Source organism: Asterias rubens, chromosome 2, assembly GCF_902459465.1.
Source record: "Asterias rubens chromosome 2, eAstRub1.3, whole genome shotgun sequence".
Taxonomy (NCBI): Eukaryota; Metazoa; Echinodermata; class Asteroidea; order Forcipulatida; family Asteriidae; genus Asterias; species Asterias rubens.
The window spans coordinates 1,190,549-1,211,459 of record NC_047063.1 but is presented as its reverse complement, the minus strand read 5'-3'; the positions used below and the strand labels follow the sequence as shown (position 1 = coordinate 1,211,459).

Below are 20,911 nucleotides of genomic sequence, written 5' to 3'. Positions count from 1 at the left end.
TCATCACTTGCAGACGCGGTGATCTAGCCGTAGCTCAAGCCGAAGTCGCCGTTTCAGACACGGTCTAACTTAACCTTAAGGGGCGCTGTTTAAGGGAACCGTTATTTCTTCGTCGTGAGCACAAGCATGCAGGGAGGAATAACGCTTTTTCTGATCATGGAGGTTTTCGATGATGAAGAATTAAATAATAATTATTGAGGACTACCGTCTAAGGTAGATTATAAAAGAACTAAAAGATTATTTATTTGGTTATTTGATCACTAAATGGAGGAAGATTGCCAAATATCTTGGAAAGTACCCAGGCCCAGCATCCCCAGTCAAGAAGGTCAGTCACATGACAGTCACATGACAGTCACATGTGCAAGTCCATTGAATGTAAACAGTCTATTCTTGTCAAAGACCAGTCTTCTCACTTGTTGTGTCCCAACATAAACATAAAATAAGGAAAAGTTTCCGTATGGTGCCACCACTTTTTCATTCGATATGAAATAACATAGTATCTAATTAACATCAATGAGATAAAATTATCCCTTTTTGTGAAAATGAGTGAATGAAAAAGTGGTGGCGTCGTACGGAAAGTTATCCTAAAATAACAAGCATGTGAAAATTTGAGCTAAATTGGTCATCGAAGTAGCGAGAAAATGATGAGAGAAAAAATACCCTTGTTTGACGAATTTGTGTACTTTCAGATAGGAAAAGACTTCTCTGGCTAGAAGTCTTTTACTATTTTAGTGAGAAATTGCCTCTTTCTCAAAATCTACGCTACTTCAGAGGAAGCCGTTTCTCACAATGTTTTATACTATTAACAGCTCTCCAATACTTGTTACCAAGTCAGTTTTTAAGTAATATTTGTTTTGAGTAATTACCAAACGTGTACCTTCCCTTTAAAGGAACACGTTGCCTTGGATCGGACGAGTTGGTGTTTGAAAAGTGTTTGAAACCGTTTGTTATGAAATGCATATGGTTTGATAGATAATTTAAAAGTAGAATATAATGATCCACACAAGTATCTTTCGAAATTGCGTGTTTTTTAATACTTTGTCGACTACAACGGTCGGCCATTTATGGGAGTCAAATTTTTGACTCCCATAAATGGACGACCGTGTTAGTTCATAAAGTAAAAAGGAAAACCACGCAATTTCGAGGCATACTTGTGTGGATCATTGTATTTTCCTTTTAAAACATCTTTCTAACCATGCATATTATAACAAACGTTTCAAACACTTTTCAAAGACCAACTCGCTCGATCCGAGGCAACGTGTTCCTTTAAGCTTGGCTTCTGCCTCCATCCTCTGACTAGCACCACCCACCCACCAAACAGAGATACATGTATTCCGCCATCGGAAGGAGGGTTTTGTTATCGCAACTAGGAAAACACCAACCAACATACGACTAGAGTCGCTATAAATAGCCTATAGTAGTTCAATTGGTTGAGTGCCGGCTTGTTAATCCTCTGCTATAGCTGTTGTGTTTTCTTTGTTCCAACCCCACAAGTGAGAAAGGAAAATAAAGTATTCCTAATCACACACATTCTGAATAATACAAGTTTGTGTTTTTATGTTTTCTTTTTCTTAAATAGAAAAGTCTTTCAAATTAACTCTGTTCTTCCACGCAATTATTATAAGCTCTAAGCATCAAAGGATTTTTAGTTGGCACACTGGTCTTAGTTCAATTAATCGGTCCTCGTAAATACATTTTTATTAAAACATTTCCTTACGACCTTAGTTCAGGTTAGTGTAGCTTGAACACATGGCAGATTGGATTCGTAGTTTTACCCACTTGTAGTCAAAACAACATACATGTACATGAAACTACAGTACAAAGACAATCAAAAAGCTTCTGTTGATAGTGTAGCACCTAGCAAAACGACACTTTGGAGCAGACCAATCAACACAATTATAAAAAACATTTTTCAGCCTCAATAACTTTTCCTTTTAATCTTGATTTTGAGGCAGTTATATCCAAAACCAGACAGTATCCTAAAAAGTTAGACGACTCAGACCAAGAATTTTCCGCTCCTTGCAGTTAGATCCATTACACCTCTGTATGAAATATTTGGCCGATTTCGGAGAAACAAAGCAGCAATATCTTACAAAGTTGCCAATGGGATGGGCCTTAAATATTGGCAATTAGTTATAAGATTGCCCAGAATTTTTAAACAATTGTTTTTCGTACTATTTTTTAGTAAAATTGCATCAACAATTTTATTTGAATCTTTATACATAATTTGTTTAACTTTTAAAACACCTCAATAAAAAGTCTGCGTTTCAGAGCTCTATATATTCGTTTTATGTGTTTTTATTTCAAAGCGTATAATATGTAATATTTACAATTTACAAAATGTACATTGCTCCATAATAACTATCATACACTCTCTCTTTAAAAACATGGCGACTAGATTGGCTTTTCTAAGGTTTAATGAAATATATACTAGGAGTCTGTCGGCAGAGTCTGTACATTCCCATCCTAAACCAAACCCACTACACATATAGACTGGTTCTAATGACTGTCTGGATATATGCACTGTTCCATGTCATTTTTGAAGAAAACTAAATAATACTGAAATTACCCTTCTCAAAGACTAAAGCTCTTGAACAAAACAAAAAATTTGTCGAGGGGTAAGGTTTTTCCGAGTAACATAAAGAGACGACAAACCCACTGACAAACAAGGCCCAACTTCATAAAGCTGCTTAATCAGAAAATTGTTCTTAATTAACAATAGTCTGCAAGCAAGATGAAGCAGGATACCAGTAACAAACGGTACATGAGATATAATAGTTTGGCTGGTAACCTTATTCCGGTAAACATAATTTTGTCGTGCTTGGCTATACTTTTTTGTGCTTAAGTAGCTCTATGAAATTGGGCTCAGATTGCTGATCAGTCACATCAACAGTCCCTAACCTCGCAGGTACCCGTTTTACTCCTTGCTGATGAGAGGCAACAATAATAACGTATCTTGCTCAAGGCTGAAGTGTCATGACCAGGGTTTGCACAAACACTGGTTTCTCAGCCACCAGAACTTGAGTAAATTGTTCAGTCCAATGATGGTGACATCGGGGAACAAAGATTACTGAAGATTACACCAAGACCAATGCCGACCAAGCAGGTTTCTACTTCGAAATGGTTGCCGACCGTGCTGCATTGTTGTGACGACCACATAGATTTAACCACGGTGCTACCAGGCTGCTTGTACAACAATAGCGTACCCGCAACGACTTTGCCCCGCTTATTGTCGGCCACGACCTGGCAATGATTATTTTGAACATGTTAAAAATAAGCGCGGGGAGAGCATGCAGCTTCCTGACCTAGGAAATCCAACGCCGACCAACCACGCTCATGGAGATCCTCCCACGTTTGGCCCACGATTGGTCACGCTCCTGGCCACGCTATCGGCCATTTCCCCATCGCAGTAGAAGCGGCGTCTTTGTGTGAACAGGGTATTACAGAAGGATTTGTTTAATCCCAAACCCCATAAAAGCTTATCTGCCATATGCAAGAAAGAGACTTCATGTTACTTCAACCACCCTTCAAAGCCTCTCTGGGGTTTCCCTCTCACATCTAAAACTGCAATTTCTTCATCATCTTCTCTTCTCGTTTGGCTCTAATTAGAGCGTTGGTAATGTTTATCCAGATCCAGAACTGAATGTAAGGCCAACTGAATGTTTGGAACCTAGGCTTAGGCCCCTTCCAACTATTTGAATCTCTCGACCAGGAGTGTACATTGTCAAAATAACCGATGGAACCTAAGCTAGAGTCGAAGCCGTATTTTAAAAAAAAAACAAGACAAAATCAAAGCTTGAAGAAAACACACCTAGTCTGGCCCATTATTGGCAAACCAAAGATGATCACTGCATCAGAGTCTGCTAGGAAAATGATGAAGCCACCACAGCGAAAACTGACTGGTTGAAATTTAATTCTCCCTATAATGGGGGTCCGTTGAGCTAGATAGCTCAGGTGTTAGAGAGGCCGGCACATTCATCTGGAGATTGCAAGTCCAAACCCAGTTCTAGTCAATTTTGTTCACCTGGATTTGAAGGTGAGCTGTGATTTTACTGCCTGGAGACGGCAACTTGTGCCTGGTGTTGCGGCGGTACTCCGGTAGGCATAAGAAGACTGTGATCCAACGTTTGATGAAGCATCAAGCCCAGAACTCCAGCTCTGTTAAACATGGCCTGACGGATGTTACGTTCTTGTTCCAGGAGCTCGTCTAACTTCAGCCACTGCCATAGGACATACAACAAAATAACAATTTAAAATTAAACTGACTAATACAGTTAAATTTCCAATTGTAAAACTAATAGAAAAGAAATAAGCTTATCATATTAAATCCAAGCAGCTGACATGAGTATGGGCAGGATCAAAGTACTAAAAAGCTCTCTCTGAGTTGAACAATTCCGTTTCTTACCCATCTGACTCTTTCCAGATCGATCTCTGCCCTTCTCAATTTCTCCCAATTGTAATGTTTACTGCATTTCCTCTTGGCAATACGACAGAAACCTTTGGTTTCCTGGAAGACATCTGCCACTAGAGGGCAGCCACACACCTCATCAGCGCTGACCTACGGGTGGAAAATTAATTTTTAATCTTAGAACAAGAAGCATTTTCAAGAAAAGCTGCAATAGGTTTTCTTATAAGTACATGTATATTGGATATTATTATGTCAATTTGTTGTAAATCAGAGTAACAGACGAGTAAACAAATAATAAGATAAGATAAGATAAACAACTTTATTATCCCACACTAAGGAAGTTAAAACAAAAGCACTAAATATCAGAACAAAACACAGGCAGATGGATTAAACTGATTCAAGATAGAATGAATTAAGTATAACAATTCAAACAATTATTCAAACAATTATTTACATACAAGGTTAAATATTAACAGGAGTAATGAATAATGAAAGTTTATGAGCACAATATTTCCACGAGTTGAAAGATGTTATGTTCCATTTAATGAAGCCAAGCTGAGTTGAATGAAACATTCCATCTCGCAACACACATGAAAAATGTTCATTATATATTTCCTATACCGTCCAAATAAAAGGTCCCCCCAACTGAAGCTTGCAAAGCACTTGAATGCAAATCCCCCTCCACTGATGTCCAACACTGCTGTAATCTACAAAAGGTCAGCTTTTTGGGTCAAATTGCATGTGAAGATATATTGAGCACCTAAAATGCAAAGACAGCCATCTATATTGGCAATGATAAACAATTTTTGGAATGCACAAATATCTGTCATGCGCAAATACTGCATGCTAGATGCAAGCATTTTATCAATTTCCTTGCTTGATTGGTCTGTGAACCACTTGATAACATAAAGACGGCGCTAAATCGGAAACTATCTCTAAACAGAACTTGCCTTAGGCTCCTTGGTGTGTTCAGGGCATAACACTTTCAATCTCTTACAGTATGTGTTCTGCTGTGAGTTGAAGAAATCACAAAACATTGACTCTCTGTCAAGAAACAAAATATTAAAGAAAATAAAAAAGCTGAATATTGCACCATTTTTGTATCAATAGACATGAAGAACGCAAGTTATTTATTCAAAACAGTTTTGCAGCTAAAACTACCTGCAATTTAACACAGAGCGAATTTCTACTCACCCAACAATCTTGGTCTTGAACGCTGACCCAAACGACGTCTGACTCTCATACTGAAATTAAATTGAACAAGTGTTTCCAATTACCAAGCAACGCAAGTAATTCTTAACAAACACTATATTAAGACATAATATTAATAATAATAGGGATAAAAATAATAAAGTAGCAGAATAATAAAAGTAGGCCTACAAAGAAGAACAAAAATAAAAAGTACCAGTTAAAGAAGTAAGCATAAAATTAAAGTAGGCCTACAAAAAATACAAAAGAAGACACACTATGATGATAGTAACCCTTTAACATAGATACAAATAAAGGACCTCGCTTGGTTATTTATAGCCCACCCACGAACCTGTCAGTTTTAAACAGCCGTTTAAGCCCTTGTTGTCTACACCTCTATTTCCTTATTAAGGACTGATAGTACAAAAGTAAGCAACTACAAATGTAGGGAAAAATTAAAAAGTAAGAAACAGAATTTTATAACAATCGGAGAATATAAAGTGTACAGCAAAAACAAAAAAGAATAAAACTCCTCTTAGAGAATCAAACAAAGATAACTGGTATGGAGCTGTTAAACTCAATTCAATATTAGTCATGTTAAAAAGTACATGAAATTCATTTTCCTCGAGTGAAAAGTATATCAAAATATATCAAAATACATATCAAAAATACATAAAACCACACACCACTCTGTATATCATCAATAAAAAGTGTCAAAGACTATACAGAATAACAAATAGAGAGAGGAGACAATTACACATTAAAGACATACAACAGTCATTAGCAATGCAAAAATACAGACTGCAAAAACTTCTAATGCAGGAATGAGCACTAGTCGCTCAGGTATGCACAGTATTTCTCTAATATGTCCAGTCAGGCAGAGACGGGTGTATTGGTATATTTGGACAGTATTGGTCTATTGGACAATATCATATTGTGACCAAAAGGTCAAACAGAATGACAATCTGCAAGATAAAAACATCAACATAGTAGATAACAGTTCTAAATTGGGAAAAATAGCCATTAAAAATGTAGAAGGACAAGAAAAAGGAAATGTTACACATTGCACATACATGTAGCTTTGTCCACCTCAAATCTATAAGCAGTATATTAAAATAAACTTTAAAAAGACTGCAAAATAATACTATATCAAAAAGTAGGGAGAAAGTTGATGTGTGGAAATCATGTCATCAGAGTGGGAGATAATGATGTGTATTACTTGGACACCAAACCCTTGTCTTGCACTTTGCAGGAGTGAGGAGATTATTTTGTACGAATTTCAAAAGGTCAGCCCTACGGCAAACCTAGAACAAAGATTCTCCCCCTGCCAGACTCAATCCTGCATCCCAAAAAGTCTAAGAAAAACAAATAATTAAACAGCAGAGTTGTAAATGGAAGAGTCTCAAGGGGGGAAACTCACTGACTATGACGTACCTTAGTGTAGCATTTGCTCATGTGTCTAAGGGCCCTAGCTGGATTGATAGGATGACCACAAGATACACAGAAGATACTCAGATCAGCTTCTTCACTCTCTCCATCTGTATTCTGTAGAAATCAAACAAGATTATTTACTTTATTAATTCACAATTGTCAACACGATGCACATGCCTCAAACTCTGTACCACACAGGCTTTTAACTCGCATCAGGATGGCGTTTTGACTAGCTGCGCCAAAATCCCTCCTCTCTCCCTCCCAAAACACTTACGTCTTGATCCAGTGCCACTTTCTCCCTCTTGGCTCTGTCGATCAGGTTATTCAGTTTGACGATCTTGCCGTCCAGTTCTCCGATCTTCTTCTTGGCTTCTTCCATCTCGCTTCTCATCTTCTCCAGGGATTTCTTGTTATTTTCTTCAGCAATACAGGGACTACGCTGCCACTGCTGAATACGCTGGGGCAGGAACTCAAACAAACGACTGGGAAAGGAATCAAGATCAGAGTCATAAAAAGAAAAAATGAAATCAGGTTATAACTTCAACCTCACTAACATCGGCAGGGCCCGCAGACTACTGACTGTCGATGCAACCAAGCTTTGGCCACTTCAAGACTCGACTACTGTAACAGTCTTCTCACTGTAACAGTCTTCTCATTGGAGTCAGCCAAAAACTCAAAAGGAGGCTAAATAACGTTTAACGAACTGCTGCCAGACTCATCACAATTAAACGCAAGTTCGACTCTATCACCCCGGAACTCATCAAACTACACTGGCCTCCTAATCCAACAAAGGATCGACTTCAAGGTCATCATTCTCATGTTCAAGGCAACAAGCCCCTCATTACATCATGAACATTCTGCAAATTGGTGCTGAACGGAGGCTCATTCGGTCAAATAGCTCCTGTTCACCATACTTTGTACTGCCAAGAACAAGTCACGTCTCTTTTGCTGATAGAGCCTTCTCGGTATACTGACCCAAATTCTGGAATAAACTTCCCAATCACATCAGGGACACATCATCCTTCAACACATTCAAGACACTTCTGAAAGCACACTTGTTTCAGGAGGCCTACCATCAATGACTTTTTTTATTTCTTCTGAGCCTCAGCGCCTTTGATTTAGGCGATATACAAGTTATTTATTTATTTATTTATGATTGATTGATTATAAAGCTGTTTAGATGAAAATTCTAGTCGACAAATTTCTTTGCTAAGCAAAAATTGAGAGGGGCACCAGTTGTAACAATGTTAATTTTATTGAATTTTGGCTGGTACCCAGTTTATGCTAAGCAAGACTTTTCTGTGCTTAGCACTTTTTTGTGCTTACAAGCTTCATGAAATTGAGCCCAGGCCATTAAGTAGACTTACTTTGTGGCAAGTTTGAGGCCGCATGCTTCACTGCAATACTTGCTGCTATGTCTGGCAGCATTGACACAACCAGGTCCATAGCACTGTGGTAAATCTTCCTCAACAGGTGCGGCTGATCGCAACACTCTCTTGAATTTAGGCTCATCAATGGTGGGCTTCTGCTGGGCGCGTTTACGCTTACGCTCCTCTTTGGTTGGTCGCTTCTCTTTCTCTTTGAATGCCTGAATGACAAAGTAGGAAGAGGCTTTTTAACATGGATGAGCATATATAAAATGACTGATATGACTCTCAAATTTCCATCAAAAGTGGAAAGTGTTTTTGAAAAAAATTTCAAGTTATATCTAAAAGAAGTCTGGTGCAATGCCTTGTTTACTAAACTTGATTTCATCAGTTTAGGAGCAAGCTTCTTCCCAGTACACAAGAGACAGAAAACAGCCGTACACGATTCTCAATTAAATGTGTGGCACAAGTACAACAGTCTTTGTAGCCTTTAGTCAAGGCGCACACGGCACCCCCAGATGTCATTGTCAAGCACGACCCTAGATATCACGCATGGAAAAGACCAGCGCGAGCCTTTAATTTTCTTTACTTTTTGCCACAGATTTTGGTGGGAGAAATGTAATGCATAATGGATGAGCATGATAAGTTGTTGGCGAATGAGAAGACACATTATCATAGGTCGCATGCAGCGTGCAAGACCTGTTACCCACACACACATAATGGTGCACTAACAAGTCATGTGGTGAGGGCAACACACAGAAGGTGCATATATAAATAAACTGATAAGATAAACGAGTTGCTAAAGGCCCTACATGGCTTCGCCGCTCGCTCTTGTCATTTTTCGTGCGTGCCATCTGGGGGTGCCACCGCCGAGTACGCATTGATTAAAGGCTACAGTCTTTGCTGATCTGAAACTTGCTATAATACAGCAACACTGGATTTAGTCCAAGGAATTAAAATGTGATTGAACAAGTGTACTGCACCAGTCACCATTCAAATCTATCTCACAAATGGCTTTACTGCGAGCACAAAAGTCAAATAACTTTCACATGGTAGATTGAAGATCCAATGCTGCATCTTCCATTCTTACTGATGGTAGATTGAAGATCCAATGCTGCATCTTCCATTCTTACTCACCTGTTTCTCTTTGTGTTCAGACTGCTTTTCCTTCTTTTCTTTTCTTTCCTTTTTCTCTTTCTTCTCAGTTGGGTCGAGCTCGGGTCTCATGGCATAGTCATAATGATCCAATAAACTCACATCCACAGATGAGGGCGTTGATTGCTGACAACAAAGAAAATGAGAAACAGAATTAGCTGTTTCAAACTGCTAACCAACCAATAGGTAGAAAATGAACAAAATAGTTAATGGCCTGACGTTTTGACTCTAGCAGAGTTTTTCGTGAAGGCTAAATGACAACACAACACACATGAACAATTTGTTGTTGTTTGTAGCTTAAAATGTTGCACAAATATTGCTAATTCAAACAAGTTTTATTTTACACAGTTCAAAAAGTGAGTGCACAGTTGATGACAATTTTAGGGGTCGTACATAACAGTCATGTCCATTACTTTGGTAGCCAATCAAATACCAAGCTTTGTGACTGCCCTTTCCTGTGCAATGATAGTGATGTGATAGTCCATTACTTACTTGACTTACTCTATTAGGCCGTTCAGAGAAGCTGCTTTGTGTGTCGGTGTCTGTATCTAGACTTGCTGTATCCCAGTTTCTGGTGTCCGACTCCGATTGACTGGAACCAAGGTTCTTATGCCTCAGAACTTTCTGCACATTTCAAAATGTTAACAACAATGAAAAGAATGGTAAGTTACACAAAAAATGAAATACACAATAACATAACTTCAACAAAATCAGAGTGAAATTGGATTATGTTATGAGCGGACATACCCTATCAAAGTCATAGTTTGAAACAGGCGGACAACATTAGTAATTACCAAAGACTTAACATAATAATAATAGTGGCTTCTTAAATAGCGCGCATATCCGTCACTGAGTGACGCTCAAGGCGCTTTAACATACAGTAGTATCCTGCATGGTATGTGGGACAAGGTACCTGCACCTTAAGGAACTAAACATAACACATGAAACAACACACACTCAATTGGTCGCCAGAGTCACAAGCAACTTAGTGAATCGCCCCTTGGAAAAATTTCCGTATGGCGCCACCACTTTTTCATTCAATATGAAATAATATAGTATCTACTTTACCTCAATGAGATATCCCTTGTTGTAAAAATGGGTGAAAAAGCGGTGGCGCCATCCGGAAAGTTATCCACCCCCTTAAAATATTGTTCACTATTTCCAAATATTGGGGTTTGGAATCACGATCAAAACTAATTGCCTTAGCAATTGCACTGAGCACAACTCACAGCTTTCCTACGACCTCAATGAGGGCACTGTTTGCACTGGTGACGTCATACGCAAGGGCTCCATGTGAAACCACTGGTTGCCACTAAACACACCAACCAGTAAAAAGCAGGAAATCGAATAAATACATCAAAAACAAACTTACGCTGGCCAGTCTAATGCACTGTTTTAAACGACACTTCTGTCTGAGTTTGTTTAGTCCACCGTATTTCTTCATGTCCTGAAAATAAGTTTAAATAAATTACTAACAATGTTATATGTATACAGTTACATTAAGGCAATGAACTGGCGAGTGTAGCTATTGCTCAGGTCAGCTTGTGCTTTAAAGCATGGTAATCCAGCTGTAGCCGGTGCCGTAGCCACTGATTCAGAATTGGCCTAAGTTAGGGAAGAGTTGCAATCACTTCTTTTGCGGAGTACTCTAAGATGAGATAACGTATTCCAGTCAAGCTGCATTAAAAAAATATTCTCGATATGAAATCAAAGGAACCTCAAAAGGGACCAGCAGTGTGACCTGTAGGCCTGAAGATACCCCAGACCAGAAAATTACGAAGAAGTCTCAATTATAGATGTGGGAGGAAAACCCCAATTTCGGAAAACCAACGCAATTAGGTAGGGACTGAAAACCCAATCCACATGCAAGGCTCCAGTCGGAGATGGGATTAGAATCATGGTCCCTTGATGAGACAGGCAAGGAAGAGACATCTGGGCCAACTTGAATGTCCATATTACTCTATATCATAAAGCAAGATCCTTCTGGTAATGATACCAAGGGACTCTCAAAAATCACTACTACTGTAAACCAATAGGGGGAAAACCAAATCCATATGCAAGGCTCCAGTTGGGGTTTCTAACTGGGGTCCATAATGGTAAACAAAACAGGAAAGAACAGACTGAGGCTTTCTGATCAAAAAGAAATGGGACGAAAGGCACAATACGCTTAGGGTTCCTGTCCAACATATTTTCTTGTTGTAAGAGCTGAAACTTACCAAGCAGAAATCACATTTGCCACAGTCGCTAATAAGTTGACATGGTTGACATTGACCACACCGCCTTGCATGACGCTGGTGGGAAAAACATAACAAATAAAACATTCACTAATGTGATAATAACTGGATAGTGCAAGGTGAGTATAGTAGAGAAGTTACGCTTCACATATTTCTCTTCACAACCCCTGCTACATCATTGATAAATGCTTATCTGTATCGTCTGTTCAAATTTTGAGAAGGACACCTTTCTCACATGTTTTCCTTACTATAAATGGATCTAAATAAGGGAAATACAAAAGTGTATTTGGAGCATTTCAAAGGGCAACATGGCAATGACCAGGGCACTGAGGCAATAACGCAGTTTGCAATACAGTGCACCCACCACAGTTTACCTTGGAGCATTTTTACCCAATGTTGAGGCCTGTAAAGGCTTTGGCTGACTGAATACCAGACTGCTGTGAGAACAAAATACTGTAAATACTTACCGCTGCTGCTCCAGTTACCTTACGGCTGTCCCGATCTGATGAGGAACTTGTAGGCATCCTCTTCTTCTTCTTCTTAATTTTATCTTTCCTTCTTTCCTTCCTTTTCTTCTCATCTGAAGAGACAACCTTCTTCTTTTTTTTCTTCTTTTTTTTCTTGGGGTGCAGCTCTTGTTCCCGTTCTCTCTCATGTCTCTCTTTGTCTCGTTCTCGTTCTCGTTCTCGCTCACGCTCCTTTTCCTTTTCCTTTTCCTTCTCCTTCCTGACCTCCACTTTTTCCTTCTTCTCCTTGTAAAGGGTCTTCGCTTCTGGGTTTTTCTCTGAATGGAAAAAAGAAAAGAACAATAAGCAAAGAAAACAAAAGCTTTCTTTTTGGTGAAAATTGCAATTGAGATTAAAGAATATAGGGCAAACTGGCAATTGGCTCAGTGTGTACCTTAACCTATTAGTTTGAGATCAACATCCACCATTTTTAATGAAAAATGACATTGCTGTGCTTTACAAAATTGTTTGCTTTTATTGCAATGATTTGTAAATTTGTAAGTCAACTAAAGCTTGAAACCCAATCAACGCCAAGCCCATTCAGTTTAGTCCACTTGGTTTAAAGTTCTTCACACCCCCATCTCCAACGACTCCAATAGCATTCAGATACTTTATACCGATGCCCTGCCTACAGTCATGAGAAGCAGCTAGCCGAGTCCATCTGAAGAAAGCTGAACCTACTTTTACAACACTGTGTTCATACAAAACCATACTTACTCTGACAGGGAGGACAGGCATATCTCTTGATGCTTCTGGAAGCTTCTTTCTCGATACCAATGCAGTTTCCATGATACCATTCTTCACAGTAATCACAGCATCTGCACAGCACAAATATAGACAAGTATTTCTGATCAAATAAATCAATACATTCAGACTGTACTAGCACTTAAACACTGTCTTAACCAAGGCAGGTCTTAGTACATCTGAGCACAAACTATCGTCATTGAAGAGTTTTATCTGCTAATCCTGTTGACCAGTCAGAATCTGGGGGGGGGGGATCTTAGGACTAGCCATACATTATTAATATATCCTAAGACTAGTCCTAAGTTAGGACTAGTCCGAACTCTTTGTGAAATCGACCCCAGATCCTTCTACATATAATCACCATTCAACAAATTTTACAATAGACCGTGCAAGTTTCATGCATACTCAAACATTTCACGACCACTAATCACAAGTACATTGCTTATCCCGAGAAGACAAATTTGTGCATTTTTTAATCCCTCTCTCTAAAACCATATTCCTCTAAAAATCTCATTCCTTTGCAGTGCTTCTTACTAAGTATATTATTATGTCCGTTTATTTTTTGAGTAATTACTAGCTACCCTTCCTTTAACTCACTGGTTATCCCATAGTAATTGCAAGACATTTGTAATGTCAGTCACAAATGTGAGAGCCAATCCACAAGACAAGACTCTTCAATGACTTTGGCTCAAAGCTTATACCCCCTACTAAATCACCTCAACACTCGACAGTCAAATAATGTCTGCACTCCTCAATCCTGTTTGCTTTGTTTTTTAAAGGGCTAGAGCACCAAGGCATGGAGTCAATTACCTTTGTTGCCTCTGTGAAGTATCAGGCCTGAAACTGACTCCTTGGACAAGGTAAGGAGTGCGGCAGAGATCAATTGCTCACTCCTTCAAAATGAAGGTCTGACTCTGACATTGCATGCAAGACTACATCGGGTTATGAGTCATGCATCATGTTAAAACTTACATCATAAATCTTGTCCCATCAGTGGAGCGGCAAATGCAGTAATAAATGGGATCACTAGAATCATCTTCAGTGTCTTTATCCTTGTCTTTGTCGTGTTTCTCAGTCTTATCTGTTTTCTTCATCATGTTAAGGAGCGTTGCGACCTTTGCCTGCCTCTCTGGCAGGTACTGAAAGGACTTTGCTATCTCATCTTGCTACATAAAAACAAAAGAAAGCATGATGTTCAAATGTATTGGAAAATGTGCATATATGGAATCTTCTTTGAAATATGGATAATTTTACAACCTCAAATGTAATTTTTCAAAAGAAATCTTTTGAACTTGATATATACAAAGATATTTTAAATACTTTATTAATGAAAAAGTGGTGGCGCCATACGGAAACTTGTCCTTTAACTCAAAGGTAGCACACTTAAAAGCACAAGGAACATTCAATATTTTCTATGGTGAGACCCAACTGATGTACTTTCAAATAACCATTTAAAAAACTCAGCAAGATACCACACAAAATGGTATCTAAATATAACTCTGACAGAAGAGAGCATAACATTGACGGAAAAACAAAGCAAATATGTTAATAATTTATTTCTGGCATAACATCTACTGTAATTTATCTGATTATTGCAGCCCCTCATACCTAAAATCTATCAAAAATATTTTTTTAAATGTGAAGCTTCCATAATTTTTCAGGTCGTCATAAACACCCAGTTTCAAATGTCATTTTTGTTGGATTTTAAGTGATGTTCGAGAAATAATGACGGAGTTTGCATGACGTTCGAGAAAGTTGACGAGATAATTGCAATTTCTTTACATAAATCAAACCCATCCGCACACTTTCACCACAGTGACAGAAATTAAAGGAACACGTTGCCTTGGATCGGTCGAGTTGGTCTATAAAAAGCATTTGTAACCGTTTTTTATAAAATGCATATGGTTGGAAAGATGTTTTAAAAGTAGAATACAATGATCCACACACATTTGCCTCGAAATTGCGTGGTTTTCCTTTTACTATGCGAACTAACACTGTCGGCCATTTATGGGAGTATAAAATTTGACTCCCATAAATGGCCGACCGTGTTAGTCGACGAGGCAAAAGGAAACCGTGCAATTTCGAGGCATGTTTGTGTGGACCATTGTATTCTACTTTTACAGCATCTTTCTAACCATATGCATTCTATAACAAACGGTTTCAAACGCTTTTCAAAGACCAACTCGACTGATCAAAGGCAACGTGTTCCTTTTAAGTGTCGTCATATGATTTACAAATAATGTGACAAAATGTTTGCTTTGCTTTTGCCCATTCCGTAAAGCTAGCCCCTAGTGGAGCCAAGTGTGAGCCCTTGGTATATTACAAGTGAGGCCAGGGGAAAAAGAAATAGGGGGCGCAGGTCAGAATTAATTAATTGTGGCCGTCAGATTTGTAAATGAAGTGTCGACAATACCTTCCTTTTCCATTGGTTAGTACAATTTTTATGACAAACAGACGACACTCAACTTCTCAAGACCATTTTTTAGCAGAAATATCATCCTAGTTTCGGTCCATAAATTTGCTAAATGAACTTACCGATGAACTGTTACTTTCACTCTCCGACATGATGTCTTTTTTGGAAATAAACTTGTGAAATATTTAAATTAATGAAATTTTGGCATTTCAAAACAAGAAAGTGGAACTTCGCGTTGTGTATACGTCATCGATTGTTGTGTATGCAAGTACCACTGCTTACCATGATATACATGAAAATAAGTGTTTATGGGTTTTGGCTAAAACAGTTTTTAAAGTAAATTTATATTTTGGGTAAAAATTTTTTAATGATACGTATATAATTTTCAATCGAAAATATGAAAAAAAATGTACAAATACATTATGAAAAGAAACTTAAATATCAAAAGAAAAGTCATCCAAGATGGCTGCGCCCAGTATTGCTATTTTTCGACATCTGAGTTTCAAATGTCTTTCGGTTACAAGTGTTCGAGGTAAGATTAACATAGTTTTAATAAATTAATAAAAACACAAAGCTCAGCATATCTATATGTCAAAAAAATAAAAACATCAGTCGTTGTATTCTTTAAGAAAAGCTCATTTTAAACTCGTTCAGTTTCAGTCATATATCACACGCGCGAGAACATGGTTGTTATCGTGAGGGCGCTATCACTTCAGACCAGTGTGATTTATATACAAAATATTATTAGGCCCCCAAAATTACCAGAAATCTCTTACAATCTTAATTTTATTGATAAAAATGCCCTTAAATACAATACAAAAGAGTTAATGTCACAATTGTAAAGTATTTGCTCAAAAATCAAAATGGCAAGTAAAAAAGAAGTATTCTGTGGCATAAAAAAGGAGCCCCAAACAAAAGCAAGAGTTGTGTATCTCTATCTTCTATCTACTGTCTGCTCATCCCTTTTCCCTTGGGCCCTTGGTCCTATCTTGTGTTGACCATGTGTTGACCCTTTGATTGGTTAAATGTACTTTTACATAGCTAGAACTATGACTTGATGAGGTTCGTTTTGCTATACCAGCGGAATTAACATCATAGAATAGTTCTACTACAGACAGACACGCCAAATCTTGGTATTATTACAGTTAGTAATTGTGTCAACCATATCTCAAAATGGCGTATTGGTTGACCTTGTTGCCGAGAAGACGTTGATCCACTCCCCTAGGCCTCATGATTCTTCCTCCATACTACAGGCTTGTTTTCTTAGCATGCACAAACTGGGTCAGGTGTTTATTTGTTCCAAATAATTACTGTTTAATAATATCAACAAAGGCCTACTGTGCATCAAGAAATATAAACAAAATCTGATTTAAACATTCATGTCATATATTTTGCTCTTCTTCACTGCAGCGGCATCATCCATCCCAAGATTACCTCATCATCGTATCAGGAAGTCTTCCCACCCACGCTGCCGTTATTCTTCATCTGTACCATCAGCGCCATCAGAATCAAAGAGTCCAAGATGGGATCTGATGAGTGCCGTCTGTTTAGAGCGTTACCCTGTAGTATCCCAGGAGCTCACACAGATTGAGACCGAATACATGACCATGCAGGAGACCGTAGAGCTGGAGAATAGTTTACTATCCAGTCATGAGATGCAAGTTATTCAAGACAAGTAAGAGATAAATTTGTCGTCCTATTATTATAACTTTCTGGTAATCACTTCCATTCTGGAGTGAAATTCCAACCAGGGTCAATAGCTAGGTGAATGCTACGATAGTAACCACTATGAATACGCAACCTGATTCCATTTGGGGGCTATTGTTCAAGTTTTTGGAATTGTTTAAAGAATGTTGAAAGCAGAAGAACTGGTCCTTGTGAGCTTATTGTTTTGAACCATGTGCTTAACATTAAGATTGAAAATAATTGTACACATAACTTACATTGTATATATAGAGATGGAAAAATTCCCTTGGAATATTTAGCCTGAAATGCTATGGCTTTTGATAAATGAATATGAGTTTCTGCTTTACAAGTCCGAATTCTGATGTGAAATAAACAGGAACATAAAGTTGGATACTAGTCTTTGACATTTACAAATGTTGGCCGCGTAGTTTAAATTTATACATCTGTAGTATTATTATATTATTGATGATTTATTGATTGGTTTCTTGTTCCTTTTCTTAGAGAGAGGATCAAGAGAAGACAAAGTGGCCTTGTTGATGATGATGAAGATGATCAAACCAGTGAGCTCATCTCAGCTCTAGACATGGAGGATAGATACATGGAGGAATTCAATCAGTTTAAACCGGCAAGTTGTACATCAGGTAAATCTTAAAGACTTCCATTAAATAGACACATCTTAATTGATGTTAAATTTGCATCAGGGATAAAGAATATTCATTTCGTTTTTTTTACCCAAATACACCGACATATATGTTTGGTACTGTATACTCAGTGTTTACCCGAGTTCTGTGAAAATAATCACTGGCATACTACTCGAGTGGGATTCAAACCCACGACTTTTGCAAATCTGGAGCAGTGTCATACCAAGTAGACCACCGAGATTTGCCCAGTGGCTAGAGAGGCAGTTCGAATGTTGAGCAGCGGGTCCTGTGTCAACACACCAAGGGTGTGTCAACTGCTGCATGTTGCATTTTCAAAACCTCACATATTTTATTTCCATACAGATATTGATGATCCACAAAGCCTTCAAAGGAAACTCATGGATAAGCTGGTGCTGCTTGTCAAGTGCAAAGTGGGAGATAAAAGCATGTGGATGATGCCACAGGGTGCCAGACAAGAAGGGGAAACGATGCGGGAGGTTTGTTTTCATTATACAATTTTATCTTGAATCTTACAAGATTTGAATGAATTTACTTTTCATTGCTCACAAAATATCCAGAACAAAATAATGTCTCTCGAAATGAAGGTTGATTTTACTGCCATTTCTAAAGTATGAAACCTTGTATGGTGCTAAAATTAACACGAAGATTAACAACTGATGCCCCCAAAACAAATTCCACCCCACCCCTTTAAAAGAGAGAACAGATGCTAGTTAAGGTGAGAACAGCTGTCACCAGCAACAGCAATTTGACACCCACAATCACACGTTTGTCAATCTCGTAAATCAAGGACTTCTCTTAGTTCTCCAATTGTTTGGACTTTATATTAGCAACGTCTCTATTGATTCTGGACACCAAGGCGAAGCTCTGTTGGAACACCAGGTTTTGTTTTATCCTCAATTCCACTGGATAGACACCCCCACATCATAAACTGAGAAACCTGAAACCAGTATCTAATTGTGTATTTTCAGACTGCTGGGCGTGTTCTAGCATCACAATGCAGCCCACAGAGCATGCGTGACATGAGAGCTCATTTCTTCGGCAATGCCCCCAGTGCCTGCTTCAAGTATAGCTACCCACTGGATATGCAACGAAAGAGCGGAGTCAAAGGAGCCAAGGTTTGTCTTTTGAAACACTGAACCTAACAACAAAGACCCCATTGTGTATTTACCTCCAGTGATTACGGAAAACACTGTTTTAAGACCTCCTCAATGGATCAGTGTGTATCAATCCACACACAAGGAATCCTGGGGTGTTTTCGCAGTTGTAACCAATAACTGTTTTGATTGAACTTGTCATTGGTTGATCACTGGCCATTGGCCGAAACAGCTATTGGTTACAGCCGTGAAAACGCACCACTGTTCACATAATGAGTGGTATGAGTGAATGGTAGATATAAATGAGTTCAAGATCTTGTTGAGTGGGTGTGGGTTTCTTGAAGAGATCAAACATGAAGAACCGACTTGTCAAGTTTAAAAACCTCCTCTTGTTACACACTTACATGTGCCTTAATCCTCATTGTGCACATAATGGTGCAAACACCCAAGCCACACTTCCCTGGCATTGATTTGTGCGTGTAAACAATCAGTGACACCCATATTGCCACTGCAGAAACTGACAAGGGTTGAGAGCTTTGTTTGTTCCAACAGTGGCCCAAACAAAGTAGGACATGCCAATATAAGCGAACATATCCATAATTGTTTCCTAATTGAAATGATCTTTTCTTATTATTTTGCAGATCTTTTTTTACAAAGCAAGATTGATGACTGGAGATGTACAAATAAACAAGAATGTGATAGAGGACTATGCCTGGGTCGCCCACAGTGAAATGGACAAATACGTGGTTCCTTCTTATCTGGAAACCGTTCAACAATTTGTAGTTCCAGTCAGTTTAGCAGTTTAGAACCCAACTCCAGAGCCTTCTGGTCAAGAAACCATTTAATAATTCGGTGTCCCACGCAGTTGAGAACCTCACGCTATAGCCTCGAGGTGTCTGCACAAGATGTGTTGCAATGTCCGGTTCTTATTAAATCCAAATATAAGGCCTGTTATAGTTTGGAGCAAGTTAGAACCTTCACTGTGATTTGCTGGACCAACTCAATCCCAAACCCAAAGTCTTTAAAACAATGTTTAGATACTTTGTGTAGACGAACAGGAATCAATCCTAATGACATGAGCCTAATTTCATAAAGCTGTCAATCATATTTTGCTTGAAATATGTCTTTTAAAAGCAAAAATCAAGTGGGGCACTCGTCACAACAATATAAACTTAATGTAATTTGGGCTAGTAACCTGTTTTTGATAAGCAGTACTTTTCTGTGCTTAGCACATTTTTGTGCTTACAGGCTTTATGAAATTAGACTGTGGTCTCTTCGTCTGTGGCTCATGCATCTTATGGCAAAGAGCTGCAGAAGCTGTTTGACACAACACTTCCACCAACATCATCTCTGTCGAGTGGTGTGGGCAGAGAAAGACACACATGTGACTCTCAACCAATGAGGTCGTTGGATAGTCTACGATCATAACGTTCAATTATTGTACAATATGTTTGACTTCAAAAATAAAACAAAATAACAAGCGACAAACTTCATATTTGAATTGCTTCACCCGTAAGTCATTTTTTTTGTAATTACAAATATTCGTAGGCTGAAATTATATACAAAGTCAATTTTTATACATCGCTGCTCAGAACTACTTCTCTGCAAATATAAAGCTACTTAAAAGTGGAAAATTGTTGTCTTAAATTGACATCATTTCCTGAAAATCTGTCTAACCTCTAAACAATACATACGTTAAAGTTATGCTTGAAGGAAGGGTATACTTTGGTAGTGACCCTGAAGTAGTGCAAGTTCCACCCCAAAGCCTCCTTGTTATAAATTGTTAATGGCAGTAAGCACCCTGCAAAATTATTTTTCTGAAATGCCCAAATAGATGAAATAAAAATTTCCAAAGCTCAAGGACTCTACTCGAGGCAAGTTTTGAAGATTTCAATTTCTGTGTTGTTCATTTTTGAATGCTGCAATATTGGAGTACATGTATAGACCCAACTAACAGTCAATACATCCATATAGAAGTTATTACAGTGTGTTGTGCAATTTATGCAACAAAACCTCTACACAC

General features: G+C 38.3%; 2 protein-coding genes across 3 annotated transcripts; one reads left to right on the top strand and one right to left on the bottom strand.

Moving 5' to 3' along the window:
- Positions 1-2,282: 2,282 nt before the first annotated feature.
- LOC117307016 (CXXC-type zinc finger protein 1-like) lies at positions 2,283-15,699 on the bottom strand. Of its 2 annotated transcripts, none has more exons than XM_033791645.1 (15): positions 15,569-15,699; positions 14,006-14,199; positions 13,007-13,107; positions 12,251-12,567; positions 11,766-11,840; positions 10,922-10,996; positions 10,042-10,173; positions 9,532-9,675; positions 8,395-8,615; positions 7,302-7,509; positions 7,031-7,141; positions 5,603-5,652; positions 5,359-5,452; positions 4,406-4,558; positions 2,283-4,220 (listed from the first exon to the last, which is right to left on the bottom strand). In XM_033791645.1, exons 1-15 carry the CDS (start codon positions 15,596-15,598, stop codon positions 4,050-4,052), a joined length of 2,076 nt encoding a protein of 691 aa, XP_033647536.1. In that variant the 5' UTR covers positions 15,599-15,699; the 3' UTR covers positions 2,283-4,049. The 2 variants fall into 2 exon arrangements, with proteins under 2 accessions (XP_033647536.1, XP_033647537.1); XM_033791646.1 differs by having other exon boundaries at positions 10,051-10,173.
- A 199-nt stretch (positions 15,700-15,898) lies between these two features.
- On the top strand, positions 15,899-20,733 carry LOC117307015 (39S ribosomal protein L46, mitochondrial-like). The gene is made up of 6 exons (XM_033791644.1): positions 15,899-15,978; positions 16,857-17,121; positions 17,634-17,773; positions 18,137-18,270; positions 18,763-18,909; positions 19,530-20,733. The coding sequence occupies exons 1-6, from the start codon at positions 15,909-15,911 to the stop codon at positions 19,692-19,694; spliced, it is 921 nt and encodes a 306-aa protein (XP_033647535.1). The 5' UTR covers positions 15,899-15,908; the 3' UTR covers positions 19,695-20,733.
- The last annotated feature ends 178 nt before the right edge of the window (positions 20,734-20,911 follow it).